The sequence below is a fragment of the Aotus nancymaae genome, unplaced genomic scaffold (assembly GCF_030222135.1).
Source record: "Aotus nancymaae isolate 86718 unplaced genomic scaffold, 86718_ANA_hifiasm-v0.15.2.pri h1tg000051l, whole genome shotgun sequence".
NCBI classification, from domain to species: Eukaryota; Metazoa; Chordata; class Mammalia; order Primates; family Aotidae; genus Aotus; species Aotus nancymaae.
The window spans coordinates 5,760,379-5,776,243 of NW_026988465.1; the positions used below are offsets into that span (position 1 = coordinate 5,760,379).

Consider the following 15,865-nt stretch of genomic DNA (forward strand, 5'->3'; position numbering starts at 1 on the left):
ACTGCAATGCTAGTCTTTGATATTATAACTATTTCATCAAATTAGGTATATCACCATTTTTTAAGTTTGTCTAATTTGAAGAAAAAGCACTAGAGTATTTACCATTTCAGAATTAGAAGCATTATGAAGTTTCATAGCTTTCTCTTGAACATTTCCAATGACAGCATCTGCACATAGTGCCAGGGAAATAAGCACCACACCTTCAAGAAGGTATTAAAAAAAAAACAGAAAAAACTCCTTATTTAAACATATGAACACTAATCAAGTTTCATGAGAAATTTTATTGGTCTAAAAAACAAAAGCATATCTTCAACTATATTTGTTTGGTAATCCAGAATATTCTAATCCACAATCAGTTGTAACAAATACATAGGTGATGATATTTAAAAAAGAAACTGAGTTAGTGCTGTCATCATTATCACATTTCAATAGCACATAAAGTAACAGTTCCCTAAATATTCCACTAGTGGAATAGTTCCTCTAGTTCCGTAAGTGTAGAAGAAACTCTTAGAATATCTATCCATTGGGATTGGTGGCTAGTCAGTTAAAGAAAAAAACAACAACAACCAAAAAAAAAAGACGAAGAGTAAAGTTATTTTTGAAAAACCTTATTATTACTAAAATCTTTCATTTAAGTCACATAAACATGCATGCAGCTGCCAAGGCCTCTTTCTTTGAGCATGGGTCCTGACTAGAATCCTGTATTTTCTCTTTTATTCAAACACACTCATAGCACACATTTTCCAAGATTTCCAAGGAGTTTTTGTTTAAAAGTGCACCACAGAGTGCAGAATCCTTTCATATGTTTAAGAGTTTCCCTCCTTTAAGGCAATGTCTATATTTATATTAAACTGTCTACTATAACAGCACAGCCTACCTTTCCTTCTTTAGCTAAAGCAGTGACATGTAAATGTGCAAGTGCAAAGTTTTTTTCAAATGACAGTTGAAAACGATTACTATTGTTATTCTCCTATAACTCGTGCCCATTTCTAATTCTGCTTATCAAAAATTTTGACTGGGCAAATAGCCTCCTGCCCTGTCAAAATGCAAGCGCACTAAAAAACAAACAAACAAACAAACAAACAGTTTTATCTACAGAGCTGTAATATTGTTACATCTTATGTGGAAAGTCCAAAAGCTTGATGTTAGATATGAAAATTGCAGCTGTCATACTATCATTTAAAATGCTTAACAAATTTTAGAAATTCGCATTCTAAACTAAAATGCCTGTAAAGTAAGAATATAAATAAATTGCTTACCTGTCAGGTTGAAATTTGGTGCAATTGTGCTGTCTGCGAGGGTAAACCATATCAGACCGAGGCTCATACATATGGCGGCAGACACATCTGCAACATTGTAACGCTTCCCTGTATAAAACAACTCTAAGTTGGCTTAATTATGCAAATACCCAACCAGCTTTGTGTTAGCTCTATTAAGTACAGCAGGGATTTGTTGTTTTTTATATCCAATGCCAAAAACGTAAACAGTTAAGTCAAGGCAGAAGACAGTCACAAGAGGGCTTCTGAAAACTACCAATGGGAGCTCATATGTCCCTTTAAGTTAGAAGCGAGAGCTACTTTATCTGGTATAATAGTGACACTAATATACGTATTTCAGCAAAAACTGACTGCAAGAATAATGAACACCCACACACATTAAAAAATTTCCTGGAAATGTAGTGCCTGTTTTACTTTATGCATAATAAAAGGTTATGAATTTTCTTGTAGTTTTTAAGTTTACAAAGTAACCAAAGTAATGATTCTGGTTACATGACTCTAAGTTTGCAAATGTCATAATGATGAGATAACTTTCAGGCAGGTGAAAATTAAATTATTTTAATATATCCTTATTTTAAAAATAAAATGTAGTGTGAGTTTTTTGTAACGATTATAAGGACAATATTATATGTGCCTAGTCAGTTGGGACACTAGATATGATTTTTAATAGGGATTGAGGTCAATTATTTTTTCCTATATGAAGTTATCCTGAAATGATACATGAAGTAGTTGACAACACTTTCATTTTAAAAGGCTTATTCTGGGATGGTATCTAATGCATAAATGAAATTCAGGCTGTATAAGAATTTCCGTGATACAGAAACACTGGACTATTAAAACATGAATACTCCTCATGACAATATGATAGTTCCACTACTTGTTACTATCACTGCCTCTTCTTTTACTCATATTTCCACAAAACTTGTAACTTAGCTGGGGCTCTACAAATCACTAAGCCAGCAAGATTGGTAAAAATGCAGTTCTGCTCAGATTAAGCTTTACTTCAATACGAGAAATGCCCATGTACAATGGAGGTGAAGTGTGGGAGCCCTGGAAAGGAGAATAATGAAGGAACTGAAAAAAGGGACCTTTCCAGGTACTTCTGAGCTAGGGTTTCAGCATGTAATCATAATATTACTGAAAATGTGATAGATTCCAAAATAAAATAATAGAACAAAGTTTTTTTTTTTCCTAAGTCCAAATTACTGACTTCAGATACTAAGGCATATCAGAGAGATATCAGTGTTTTTATAATATCTTATTTTGGTAAGACATCATTCAGAATTGTTATAATATCTAGAATGCTCATTGAAAATATAACAGAAGTTTAATGTTTTTCCTAATGCTAGATGCCATAACATAGCCTATTAGTTTAAATAGTATAAAAACATATCATTACTATACCTTGAATAAAAACTCCTCCTAGCATAACAGGAATCAATTTGCAGCACTTGAAGATGACTTGGGTAGGGTAATTCAGGTAGCCCAAGGAAGTGTTTGATAATCCCATAGTACCCACAGTTAGAAATGCAATTATCATGTAGGTTTTTCCTGGTATTCTGTAAAAGACAATTTTTAACACCTTCATTTTGGGACCCAATTCATACTACTGAAAGATAATGTGTTCACAATGTGTAAATGTCTAATTAATTTTCTAATTTCTGGTTAATATTTCTGGAAATATCAGTAAAAATATCACTATTTAAAAATCGTAATACTCTTGTATAAAAAAGTTATTAAAAATAACAATTTACTTTTATTTAGTCAACCATAAATGAGGCCACTCAGTTATGTAATAAAAGGGTTTAGATTTTTACTGAAAGTATAAATGTTGACAAAAGATTTTCTTTGACAGCAGTTCTGGCTACAAATAAAAACCATCTTAACCAAAGTTAGAGAAAAAGAGCTTTTTTTTTTTTATTTTTTTAGACGGAGTCTCACCTTGTCGCCTAGGCTAGAGTGCAATGGTGTGATCTCAGCTCACTGCAACCTCCGCTTCCTGGGTTCAAATGATTCTCCTGCCTCAGCCTCCTGAGCAGCTGGCATTACAGGCGCCTGGAGACAAGGTCTCACTCTGTTGCCCAGGCTGGAGTGCAATGGCATGATCTCAGCTAACTGCAACCTCTGCCCCATGGGTTCAAGTGATTCTCTTGTCTCAGCCTCCTGAGTAGCTGGAACTACAGGCATGCGCCACCAAGCCCAGCTATGTTGGCCTCCATAATGGTAAAAGACACCTTAACAATTTTAAAACTGTTAAGTAAAACTTAACTCTTCAACTGTTGTTGTTTCCTAATGTTTCCATCTAGCATTAGGAAAAATACATCTATTCATTCTGCTAGAATAACCCAAGAATACTTTCTCTAGAAAAAGTTCATGTGGTTTAAAACCCTAGATATATTTTTTATAACAATTATCTTATAGATCATCTCTCTGTATTCTATGCTATAATAATCAACTTTAAGATGAGGTATCTGACTCCCTCCTCATGATTTCAATCTACCTAGAGCCTTAATTTAGCATCTTCAGAATTTTGAGCCATTACTGCGAGCATATGCTCACTTTGACTAGGTATTTAATGGTCTAAACTAATAATCTTGTACACTGGTATGATGAACAAAATGAGGCACTATTCATATTAATAATGCTGCATAGATGTAATTTCCATTTTAGAATTTGTGTTCACATTGAAATCAAGGCAACAAAATTCCTCATCTTATATATGGTTAGATATAAGGTAAAATAATTTGCTGGAAAAAGTCAACTAAAACGCATCATTTACATTTTGATTCTGAGGTTTTTTTCTACTTAACTACTAATATAGTAGTCATCTTTGAAAATCCACATGGAAATAACTCGGCAAGCCCATACATCAGTGTAAACGTGCTCATGCCATCTATGGGGCTGGACCTTCACTGGGGTATCAGTGATGGTGGAGCACCACTTCTCCAGGTAATGATACAAGTCATGGTTGTCAGATTTCCTCAAAGATAAATGGCAAATCATTGGCAGAAAACAAAAATTCAAGTCAGAAAAATTAAAAGGAATGAGTAGAAACGCAGCACAGTACAGGTAGAAAGAAAACCAGCCTGAAACTCAGGAGAACTAAATTCAAAAGTAGCTCCAAAAGGAGCTAAAAAGATTCCCAGCATTCCTCCAGGTCTTTCTCATTGGTAAAATGAAGAAATTAGAATTGATCAGCTTGCCTTCAGGATGCTATTTAATTCTTCAATTGCTTGCTTCCTTAGACATGGGGAGAAAACTTTTTTTTGAGATGGAGTCTTGTTCTTGTTGCCCAGGCTGGAGTGCAGTGGTACAATCTCAGCTCACTGCACACTCCGCCTCCTGGGTTCAAACGGTTCTCCTTCCTCAGCTTCCCAAGTAGTTGGGATTACAGGTACGCACCACCATGTCTGGCTGGCTAATTTTTGTATTTTTAGTAGAGACGGGGTTTCACCATGTTGGTTAGGCTGGTCTTGAACTCCTGACCTCGAGTGATCCACCAACCTCGGCCTCCCAAAGAGCTAGGATTACAGGAGTGAGTCACTACACCCAGCTGGGGAGAAAATTTTAACTTTAAAAAACTGTTCAAGACAAATCTGACAGCTCTCCTTCATTAAAGACTTACAGTAATTAATGTTACAAGGTATTCTTTGGTGAAAAATAATAAGCAGTATATTTAGGATATTAAAATTTATGATGTACTTCAGGGTGCAGCACTATTAAGTAAATTCAGATATGGGTGTATTGCACAAATAAATTGAGAAATACATGATTGGGCATATTTTTATTGTAACATACCTTTAAAGACTTTAAAAATGTTTTCTTGTGCCTTGGAAGGAAAAGGTTTCAATTCATAATTACATTTATTATAAAGACATAAATTCTCTTCCCAAATTCTTTCACTTATATTTAAATCGAAAACAAATCATTTGATTTTTACATATGTTATGGTCACAAGGTTTAAAAGGATAAACATGACTTGAGGCTCCCTTCCCCCTCATCTGGGTAGCTGATAGGGAGGTGTTTCTTTCTGAAATGTAACAGTTAGGACATGCATCCTCATTGCATGATTTTTCACATACAAAAGACAGTGTTAGTGTCTTTTCAATCAGAGACCCAGTAGTTTGCAATAAGTAGTGAATCATCATCAGGCTTCCTTATGTATTAGTCTTGACGGATATATTTAATTAGTTTGTATTCTGTCACCTATGGCTATTTCCAGTACTCTTCTAGGTCTTTGTTTTCTTATTGGTAAAATGAGGAAGCTGGATTTCATCACCTTGCCTCCATAATTCTATCATGGAGAATCATGATAGAACATAAAAATAATGAAGTTGATATTCTAAGGTTCAAATATTTTTACAATAATTGCTACAATAATTTATTGGCAATAAAGACAGGTTGAGAGGCAAAACAAGACCCATGAAGAAACATGAAATACAGATTTAAATATTTTTAACTGTAGTTACTTTGATACAAACTTCAAAACCATTTTATGTTAAAAAAAAAAAAAATGCACAATTTTTGCAATCTTCACTAAAGGATTAAACATTTGTATCAAGGTTAGTATGTTGGTATTATAGCCATTATTACATTTAAACTGCCCCATAGATACATGACATATACACATATTAGAGTATGACAGAATGTGTACACTTCTTACATTATCCAAGAAAATTTTATATTCAAATTCCTAATCACTTTCTGTTTATAATCAGAGACGTTCCATTGCATATTGTTCTATATGCCATTAAAAATATATCAAGATATTTCTCACATCTAGATGGTTGCTAACTAAAATGATAGTGTCAAACAAGCATATTTGGTCTTGATGAAAAATAATAAAATGTGTTTCTCTAATGCTTAAGAATGCAACCTCAGCTATCAGACATCATATGGCAATGTTAGCTGGGGCATATCCCACAAAACATAACATTAACTTCACATTCTAAAAAAGCAGTATAAAAACACATACAGATTGAGTATTCCTCATCCAAAATGGTGGGGACCAGAAGTGTTTCAAATTTCAATTTTTTTTTTTTATTTTGGAATATTTGCATCTGCATAGTAAGATATCTTGGGGAATGGGACACAGGTCTTAATAGGAGATTTATTTAGGTTTCATATATATATTATATACATAACCTGAAGGTAATTTTATAGAACATTTCTGATACAGTTTGGCTCTGTGTCCCCACTGAAATCTCATCTTGAATTGTGTACTCCCATAATTCCCATGTGTTGTGGGAGGGACCCAGTGGGAGATAACATGAATCATGGGGATGGTTTCCCCCATACTGTTCTCATGGTAAAGAGTAGATCAGATCTCACAAGATCTGATGGTTTTATCAGGGATTTCCACTTTTGCATCTTCTTCATTTTCTCTTGCTGCCACCATGTAAGAAGTGCCTTTTGCCTCCTGTCATGATTCTAAGGCCTCCCCAGTTAGGTGAAACTGTAAGTTCAATTAAACCTCTTTTTCTTCCCAGTCTTGAGTATCTCTTCATCAGCAGCATGAAAAAGGACTAATATAGTAAATTGGCACCAGGAATGGGGTGTTGCTAAAAAGATACCCAAAAATGTGGAGGTGCCTTTGGAACTGGGTATCAGGCAGAGGTTCAAAGAATTTGGAGGGCTCAGAAGAAGACAGGAAAATGTGGGACAGTTTTGAACCACCTGGAGACTTGCTGAATGGCTTTGGCAAAAAAGGTGACAGTGATGAACAGTAAGGTCCAGGCTGAGGTAGTCTCAGATGGAGATGAGGAATTTGTTGGGAACTGGAGAAAAGGTGACTCTTGTTATGTCACCTTTAGACATAACAAGAGACTGGCAAAGTGACTGGCAGCATTTTGCCCCTGCCCTAGAAATTTGTGGAACTTTGAACTTGAGGGAGATAATTTTAGGGTATCTGGTGGAAGAAATTTCTAAGCAGCAAAGCATTGAAAAGATAACTTGGGTGCTATTGAAAGCATTCCATTTAAAAAGGGAAACAGAGCAAAAAGTTCAGAAAATTTGCAGCCTGACCATGCAGTAGGAAAGAAAAACCCATTTTCTGAGGAGAAATTCAAGCTGGCTGCAGAAATTTGTGTAAATAACAAGGAGCTGAATGTTAATCCCCAAGACAACGGGGAAAAGGTCTCCAGGGCATGTCATAGGTCTTTATGGCAGCCACTCCCATCACAGACCAGGAAGCCTAGGAGGAAAAAAATGGTTTCGTGGGCTGGGCCCAGGGTCACCACACTGTGTGCAGCCTAAGAAGTTGGTGCCCTGTGTCTCAGCTGTTCTGGAGCCACAGTGCACATTTTACACAATTTTGTGCACAAAACAAAATTTGTGTTAAGTACTTATGTCTGGAAGCTTCCACTTGTGTCATATTGGCACTCAGAAATTTTCTAATTTTGGAGCATTTTTGGATTAGGACTGCTCAACCTGAAACTCATATTTCATTTCACCACTGTGCTGTTAGTTGCATTAGAAATCAGTAACTGCACCTATTTTGGTGAAATTTATAAAAACCAAGTATGTACATCTAAATATTTTACCATGTTTTAAGAAGATATAACACGTCAATTGAGCCTAAAGCTATTATTTTTTATTTTGCAACACTGCATTTGAGAAGAGACTTCATTTTTTTCAGTGCATAAATGAATAAAACATATTTAATATTACTAAGTTGGTTATACTGATTAAAAATTGTACTTATTAGATGTTTTGTTAATAGGAAGTATAAATTTCATGCATATTCAGTATGCCAAAAAAAATTCAACTAATACAAGTGAAATATCAGAAAACAAAAATAAACCACATACCTCCTCCTTTTGTCCTGAATAAGCTGAAGTTCAATTAGGCCAAATATGGAGTAAAAGGCAAACTGCACTAAAGTAAGGTACCAGCCATAGGACTTAAAACCCTCCATTGAAAATATTAATTCCTGCCAAAAGACACATGAACACTGTTAAGTCCAAGGCAGCACATTAATTTCCTCACAATAAATTCTTATAAACACAACATTTTTAAAGAAACCAAGTCCCACTTCCAACGACAAAAAAAAATTAGAGAGATTAGAAGCTCTTTCACATCGACGTTATTTTTTGAAATTCTTGTAATATTTACATCAGCTATTAATAAGCCATTCTTAACAAGTCATTAAGATGTATTCTAATAAAGTTATCTGGTTTAATTTTAATTGAATAAATCAAATTAATCAATAAACAATAAATGAAGTGTATGTATGAATATGGGTATATCTATAAAAGACACCTCATTACCAAACCCCAACCATTTTCTTTGAACTGTTTTGATATATAAGTATATATAATAGTAGCAATGTCAGTTTTCACAAAATGAAGTGGTCAAGTTATAAATATAATTAGCAGGGGTTTGTGTAATTTAAAAAAACTTTGCATAAACCAATTATAACTTAAAATATCTGATTATTAATTATAGAAAATTTGTTTAATGACTCTTACGTTGAAAATTTCAAATTCATTTTCCATTGCAATGGCTAACTCTGTTCCCAAGCTACTTGGTAACATTGGTATGCTGAAGACAAAAATGTTCCTCAACAAGAAATTCTAATCTCCATTTTTAATTGCTCTTCATTGTGGTATCTCAAGTTTTATGTCACCTACTAGTGGAATATCAGTTACTATAAATATTAAAATTTTTAATTCATGTTTTTGTTTTACATTAATATTCTTCATAGCATTCTTGCAAGCTAACTAAAAAAGTCACAATTTCACATTCACTTAAATTTACTTTGATATTTCATCTACAAGACAATGAAAAAGAACACAACAATTTTTAAGTTCACTAACTTTTTAGTACTACAGAATATTGGAAATATTATCTGTGTTTTAAGAAAATACATCATTTTCCTTTTCTTAAATTACAAAGGCTTTCTCATGTTATGGGAAAATATCCACTAATTAAATAACCATTAATAAAATTAGAACCCATTCCAACATCCTGTTTTTACTAGCTTGGATCCTCACCCATCTAGCCCATGTCTTCGAAGGTCAGAAATTTGCTCCTGGCCAAAGGTATACAACTTCACCAAATATAATGTAAATATGAGACAAATTGTTGGAATGTTAGAAATGTTTTGTGTCAGCAAAAATCACAGAACAATAAAATTCTGGTAAAGTTAGAAGACAAAGCCAGTAAGAATGAGAACATAAGAGGTGCTTAAAAAAGAAATGATTCAAATATTACAGGATTCAAGAGATACCTTTAGAAAACCATAAAATATCCTGATATATTTTTGCAAAAATGATTTTTTATTACTGACCTCCAAGAATCAAGAGCAAACTATGTTATCATTCAATAATGCTGGAAGATATCAACCAATACTTGAATCATTCTTTCTCTTGGAAACACATGGTCGCCAATATTACTTACATTTGGTTAAATATTTAAAAATTAATTTTCATAATTATGCTTCTTCAAGATAGTCTCTACATGTCCTTCCTCTCCACTTAAAATACTTAACTCTTGAATTTTGATCTGTTTTCAGCAGACTTACTTTTAAGAAGCTCTTTTCCACTACTATACAAAAAATTCAAATTTATGAATCAGCCAGTACCCTGTGACTATCTTAGACAAAACTAGTAAGTGCCCATATTGACCGAAATTATTATAATTAACATATTACAATATAGACTTTTTACCTGTAAATATCCATAAATTAGGTAAAATACAAAAACTCCAGCAACACATATGAAAAATTGAGTAAGTTTGTTAAACTTGCTGAGATTCATGCCAAGCACCACAATGTCATCAACTGACTTGATGTGTGGTGACATAGTTTGGGTTTTGGATGGCACAGTGATAGAAATATATTTCCTGGAATTGTTGAATTTGAGATCCATAGTTATTTTGCTGCATTCAGTGCTTTCAGAGTTATCTTTGTTGTTTTCCTGGACTCTTGTTCTGTCTTTTGCTTGCTGTGTCAAGTCCTAAAGAAGGAAATAAGCAATTAAAACATTTAGATGATAAAGTTTAATCCTCCAAATAATATTCCAAATCATACTTTAAAATGATACAACTAAGTCTGTTTCTCTCTGGATATTAGTATATTAATTCCTGTATTCTGGGTTCCAAACCACCAAAAACAATATGGCTGCAATCTTCCAACAATTTGTCTACAGCTGATAAAGATCAGTATGTCACTAAACTGAATATACACCATACTTATTTCCACAGCAACAAAAGCTAGTATTTCATCAAAGAACCAAGCATGCCTTTGCGTCTCTATAGTTCATGCATACCATTCTCAACAATAAAGTCAATCTTTACTTGTAGAAGAGTAAAAAGTAATTCTCCTTTAAATACTAAGAAAATTCTAAGATATATTTGTTAATGACATTTAAAAAATCAACTAAAAAAACTAAGGCCAGGTGTGGTGGCTCACACCTGTAATCCCAACATTTTAGGAGGCTGAGCAGGGAGACTGCTTGAGACCAGGAGTTCAAGACCAGCCTGGGCAATGTAGCAAGACCCTCTCTCTACCAAAAAAAAAAAAAAAAAAAAAAAACAAAAATTAGCCGGGAGTGGTGATGCATGCCTATAGTCCTAGCTATTTGGGAGGCTGAGGCAGGAGGATCACTTGTGTCCAGGAGTTTGAGGCTGCAGTAATCTACGATTGCATCACTGCACTCCAGCCTGGGTGACAGAGCTAGACAGTCTCTAGAAAATAAATGAGAAAAACAAAAACCAAAACTAAGGCCCTTAAAAAGCTAGATTTATCAGAGACTACAGAAAGTATAATATGCTTTAGCAGTAGCATCTCTTAGGTTAAAAAACATTTTCTTCCTCTGGAGCAAATCATTTTAATTTACATTCTTCTGGGAGGTAAAAGGCTACAGAAAATGTCATTTTTTGTCAGTCTGAAAAAAAATTATGGAGCCAACAATTTCTTTTTGGATTTACATAAATGGAAAGAATGAGCTCCATGTGAAGACTGAGGAAAGACTGAAGAATTATGATAAAGTATAGGACAAAGCTATGTAAAAAAGTTATTTTCTTAGAAACGACTCATCTATTTTTAATTCCATTGGGAACAAAAATTTAAACTCTGTGGATGAAGACAAATAAGAATAATTTGACAGTGAGTTTTCCTTTGGTGATCTTTTTTTTTTTTTAAACTGTTACAAGATAGTTTAAAATGGCCAAAATTAGTCACCTCTTCGTGATCACTTCTAGTTTGCGAATTTATAGAGATTAACCAGGTCATCCTTAGTAATCAAAGGAGGGGTCAAGGATCTGAATACAACTTGTAACTAACAATACACAGCCACCACAACATTTTATAGGGCACCTGCCATATTTCTAAATAGTAAAGTGTAGTTTCATGAAGTTTACTGTGTTCCTCTTCTGTTTCCTCGTTTTCTTTTGTTCTTGCCTCCCACATTATGTTTCAATTGTTGTCATTTGTAAGACTTTTTATGTAATCTTGCAGGTATCTTTGAGATGTGACTTTCTTTTAAAACCATGCTTTAAATTATGTCTCCTAAATATTTGGTCCAACCTGTGTTTGAATGTAGAAGAGAAAAAAACCTTAACAATTTACTCTTTTCTATAATGTGTGGGCATGGATATAGTACACCATTCAAATAAACTTGGCCTTACGTATATATGTCTCTAAGTTTGCTCTCCCTCCACTTTCAATAAAGCCCTAAACCACCCATGTTTCATTCCTGAAATACACCAGGGACTTTAAAACACCCCTTCCTTCTGTTCATGACATCCTTTCAGCTTGAGGTCTTCTTTCTCAAGGTCAGGTTTGGAAGTTCAGCTTTAACGTCCCCTCCTTTGTGACACCATCCCTAATCCCCTCAGTTATTAGAACAGAGAAATTGAAAGGCAAGACTCATATCTTATTTGTCTCTGCGTCCTTGGTACCTGGCATATACTCTGATCTGATATTCAGATGAACCAAATAAACGGATCCTCCCTCAAACTTCAGCTTGCAATCACTCACCTTCTGCTTGGATACAATTTTTGAAATGGATGGTGGTTTTGGCAAACTTTATGAGCAAAACTGAAAATCTTACAGAAAAAGAGTGGGAAAAAAATTACAAATAATGCTTATATATTTAAATATACATACAGAATAAATAAAACTTCTAGAAAATATCTTTCCTGCTTTTATTGACATCAAAACATTTCTCCAGAAGGTCACGCTTTCTCAAAGTCACCTTCTTCTGAGATGTTTGTAATTCAGTAAACTGCCAAGCAGTAACTTAGTAAACTGACTCAATAAAATGATAGGTAATATTATAAGAAAGCAGTATAGCATAATGCTTTCTCTATGCTTTGGAATTTTGACAGGTATGAGTTCAACATCTGGCTTTGCTACTTATTAGCTGAGGAGTCTTGGGCAATTTGTTTAACATTTCTGAGCTTTAGATTCTGTACCTTCAAAAGTGGGAGGAGTTAAAAATGTGCCTATCACAGGATTTTTGTTAGGACTGCATGAATAAAAGTGCCTGGCATATGACAGTCCATAGTGTGTTAGCCGTCATTATTCAACTCATTAGAAATACTGCTAGGGTATATGGTGTCCTGAAGCAGACTCACCCCTTTGATGTGCAGGTGGAAATATGGACCTAAATTTCCAACCCTGGCTTCTCTCTCAGATCCAGAGCTCTATGTCTAAAAGCTTCTTTGATACAGCTACTCATAAACTCTGCTGGTACTTCATATTAAAAATGTCCAAAGCTGACTGTTTTCCACTCAAAACAAATACACTGTTTGTTCCTATATTCCCAATCTTACTTAACAGTACCTAGTATGAAACATAGGCCATAAATTCAGGAGTTTTATTAAGAGTCTTTCCTTTTCCTCACATTCTATATTTTGCCAAGATTCCTGTTAACTCTACATCTATAACTGTATCTAAAATGTGTTTCAGACCCTACCCCACCAGGTAGCCACTTTCTCTTGCTTAAATTACTAGATTAGCCTGTTCATAATCAATTCTTCCCTTTCTGACCCATCTGTCACATGGCTCAACATGATGTCGGATCATGCTAGACCCATGAATAAGGCCTCGAAATTAAAAATGAGTTGATGTCCTGGACCCTAATATCATATTACACATATTTTTACAAATACCTAAATTATAATAGTATAGCTTTTTTGTTTTTATACTTGCTTCTTCTAAAAGTATATGAAATCCTTAAGGCAAGAGATGGTATCTTCATATGATGTTCTAGTATATAACAAAAATGTAAGATTAAATGAAGGACTTTACCATACTTTAGAAGCACCGTTTATTTAATTGACGTTATTCAGCCCCCTTCCAACACTTTACCACTTCTAATACACGTCTTGGCAACTTTATGTGCTGCAGATCTAGGCCACAAGTGCAGAGCTAAATCTCTCTAGCACTGTCTTTTCTACATGTGTGCCAAAATACTAACATCTCTACTGAAACTCCCCACAAAACATTTTGAAGTGAACATGAAAATAAATTTGTTTCCTATCAGTCTCATAAAACCTGCCCTTCAAAGCCTTGTACTTACAATGCTGTTTTATTAATAAGAACACCACTGGTGAGAAAGTGTGACTGATGAAGACCTGATACCCAATAACTGTGATCATTGGGGAATGTTTGCCATATCCCTTCCACTTCAAACATTAATGACCAGTATTAACTATCATCTAAAAAAGAAATGGGTCAAAGTCCTTGTGGTGCAGGGGGCAAAAATGAAGCACAGAATTAAAATTAGTTTTCAGACTAAATGATTAACATTGTGCTTTGCTTTGGAAGTTCACAGCAATCCTTGAAATTAAAACGTTAAAAAAAAATCACAGGTGTGAATCATTGTCTGAGGCCTCTTCCTAAAGTCAACACAGATATTCAACTTCAACTGCTAAAATGGAATAAAAAGGTAGCATTTCTGGCATACAATGTATATTTAAAAATTAAAATTAACTAGTGATAATGTTGAGTTACAGTGACCTGCTGAAGTCACAATGATTTCAGTTTATTTTTGAGTTTTCCGACCGGAAGGAAAAACGTCCCACACCAAAAAAGGTAGAATACGGAAAAAGAAGTCATTATGGTGTCATTAATCTGAAGAAACGTGACTCTAACGATATTTTGCCACATTCAACGTTACAAATAAAAGAATCTTGCCATTCCATTATGCCTTGATTAACTGCGCTTCGGTATCAATCAGGGCCTATGGTGTACGATTACAAAATAGAAAAAACAAGGTTCCATCTCATTTCTTTGTACATACATCATTACATAAAGGTGGAGAAACTATATGATAATTTTTGAAGACTATTCTTTTTTTTCAAGAGAAAAAGTTAACACCAGACTTAATCTATGTATTAAGTAATTAAGTAAAAATAACGCTAAATTATTTTGAAATGCCTCTCCTCCAAGTTCCAAACTATCTCAATTCACTTAGAAAAAGGTTTAATTAAGAAACAATTCTAGACTTCTGATACCCTAATGCTGAAAAAATGCAGATACTCTACACTTTAAAAAGATTTTGTTAGCACACCAAATCATTCCACCTTCTACTTTCAATATTCCTAAAAAAATAATAAAAAGACGGGTGAGAAAATTCAGTTGCAAAGACTGGAGGAAACGTGCAGAACTTCTAGTGGAAGTTTATGCCATAAACTTAATAGCCCAGCGAGAACAATCACATTCTACTGCAAGCCATATGGAGATTCAGAGTACCCTGGAATGCCCCTATTTAATAAACACGGAACCCGGAAATGGTTAACTGCAAATACAGTCTAGAGGTATCCAGGTGACTGACAGTTCTCCAGAGACCCCGAGAACAGCGTAAAAGACCCTTTGAGGTGACCTCACCCCTGCAAGTCCACAGACTGGAACCTGAGGGAGTTCTCGCCAGCCCGAGGGAGAAAAAAGGGCGAGAAGAAACAGATGCTCCTCCCTGGAAACCGTCCCGGCCGGTTTCTGCTCTTTAAAAAAAGGGAGTCACCCGTTTCTTCTATCCCGACCTCCTTCACTCCTCGATTGCTCCTTCTGTATGAGGAAGACAGGCAGTGTCAAGGTTCTCTGGGGGAGAGGAGATCTAGGTCTCAAACACAGGAAGGGACCCTGCGGCACGCATACCCCAGGCCGGTACGTCAACCGGAATGGTGACCACAGCCTGGATGGCATCTCAGCCACATGGAGCATCTCCCCCTCCCCAGGTCCGTCGCCATCACCTCCTCTTCCTCCTCCTCCTCCTCCTCTCCCACTCCTGTACTTTCCACCGCGGCGGTCGACTCCCCGGAAGACACTCGCAACTCCGGCGCCCGCGGGCCACTTCCGCCTATGTGTCCCAGCACGCGTGCGCAGACGCGCGGCCCCGCCTCCCGGCCGGCCTGTCACAGCCGCCAGGGTGCGCGCCGCTACCTCCCGCGCATGCTCTATCGTGTTGAGACGCAAGGCGGGCACTGCCTAGGTGGGTCAGGCGGTGCGAAGATCGCGCTTCAGCTCTAAACTCTACCCACTGAAATGGAGTAGGGCGGTGAGCGCCGACCTGGTGGAGAATCTCATCATTCCGTCAGCGCTCTGCCTGCTCCTGGCCTCCAAGCCTCTGAAGCCCCCAGGG

General features: G+C 35.7%; 1 protein-coding gene across 13 annotated transcripts in view; it reads right to left on the reverse strand.

The window, feature by feature from the left end:
* Window positions 1–15,589, reverse strand: part of SLC35B3 (solute carrier family 35 member B3) — a 77,517-nt gene extending 61,928 nt beyond the window's left edge. For 9 of the 13 annotated variants that reach the window (XR_010337530.1, XR_010337525.1, XR_010337527.1 and 6 more), the window contains exons 1-6: window positions 15,382–15,470; window positions 9,947–10,234; window positions 8,087–8,208; window positions 2,682–2,836; window positions 1,260–1,367; window positions 103–200 (exon numbers count right to left, since the gene is read on the reverse strand). Coding sequence is in view for 6 of the 13 variants with exons in the window: in XM_064362971.1 (XP_064219041.1) it covers window positions 103–200; window positions 1,260–1,367; window positions 2,682–2,836; window positions 8,087–8,208; window positions 9,947–10,234; window positions 15,382–15,447 (837 nt within the window). In the remaining 7 variants the exon portion in view is untranslated. Of the gene's footprint in view, window positions 1–102; window positions 201–1,259; window positions 1,368–2,681; window positions 2,837–8,086; window positions 8,209–9,946; window positions 10,235–15,114; window positions 15,215–15,266; window positions 15,292–15,381 lie in introns of those variants that run through there. The other 4 variants (XM_064362973.1, XM_012440341.2, XM_064362975.1 and 1 more) reach the window with 4 other exon arrangements.
* Window positions 15,590–15,865: the final 276 nt, after the last annotated feature.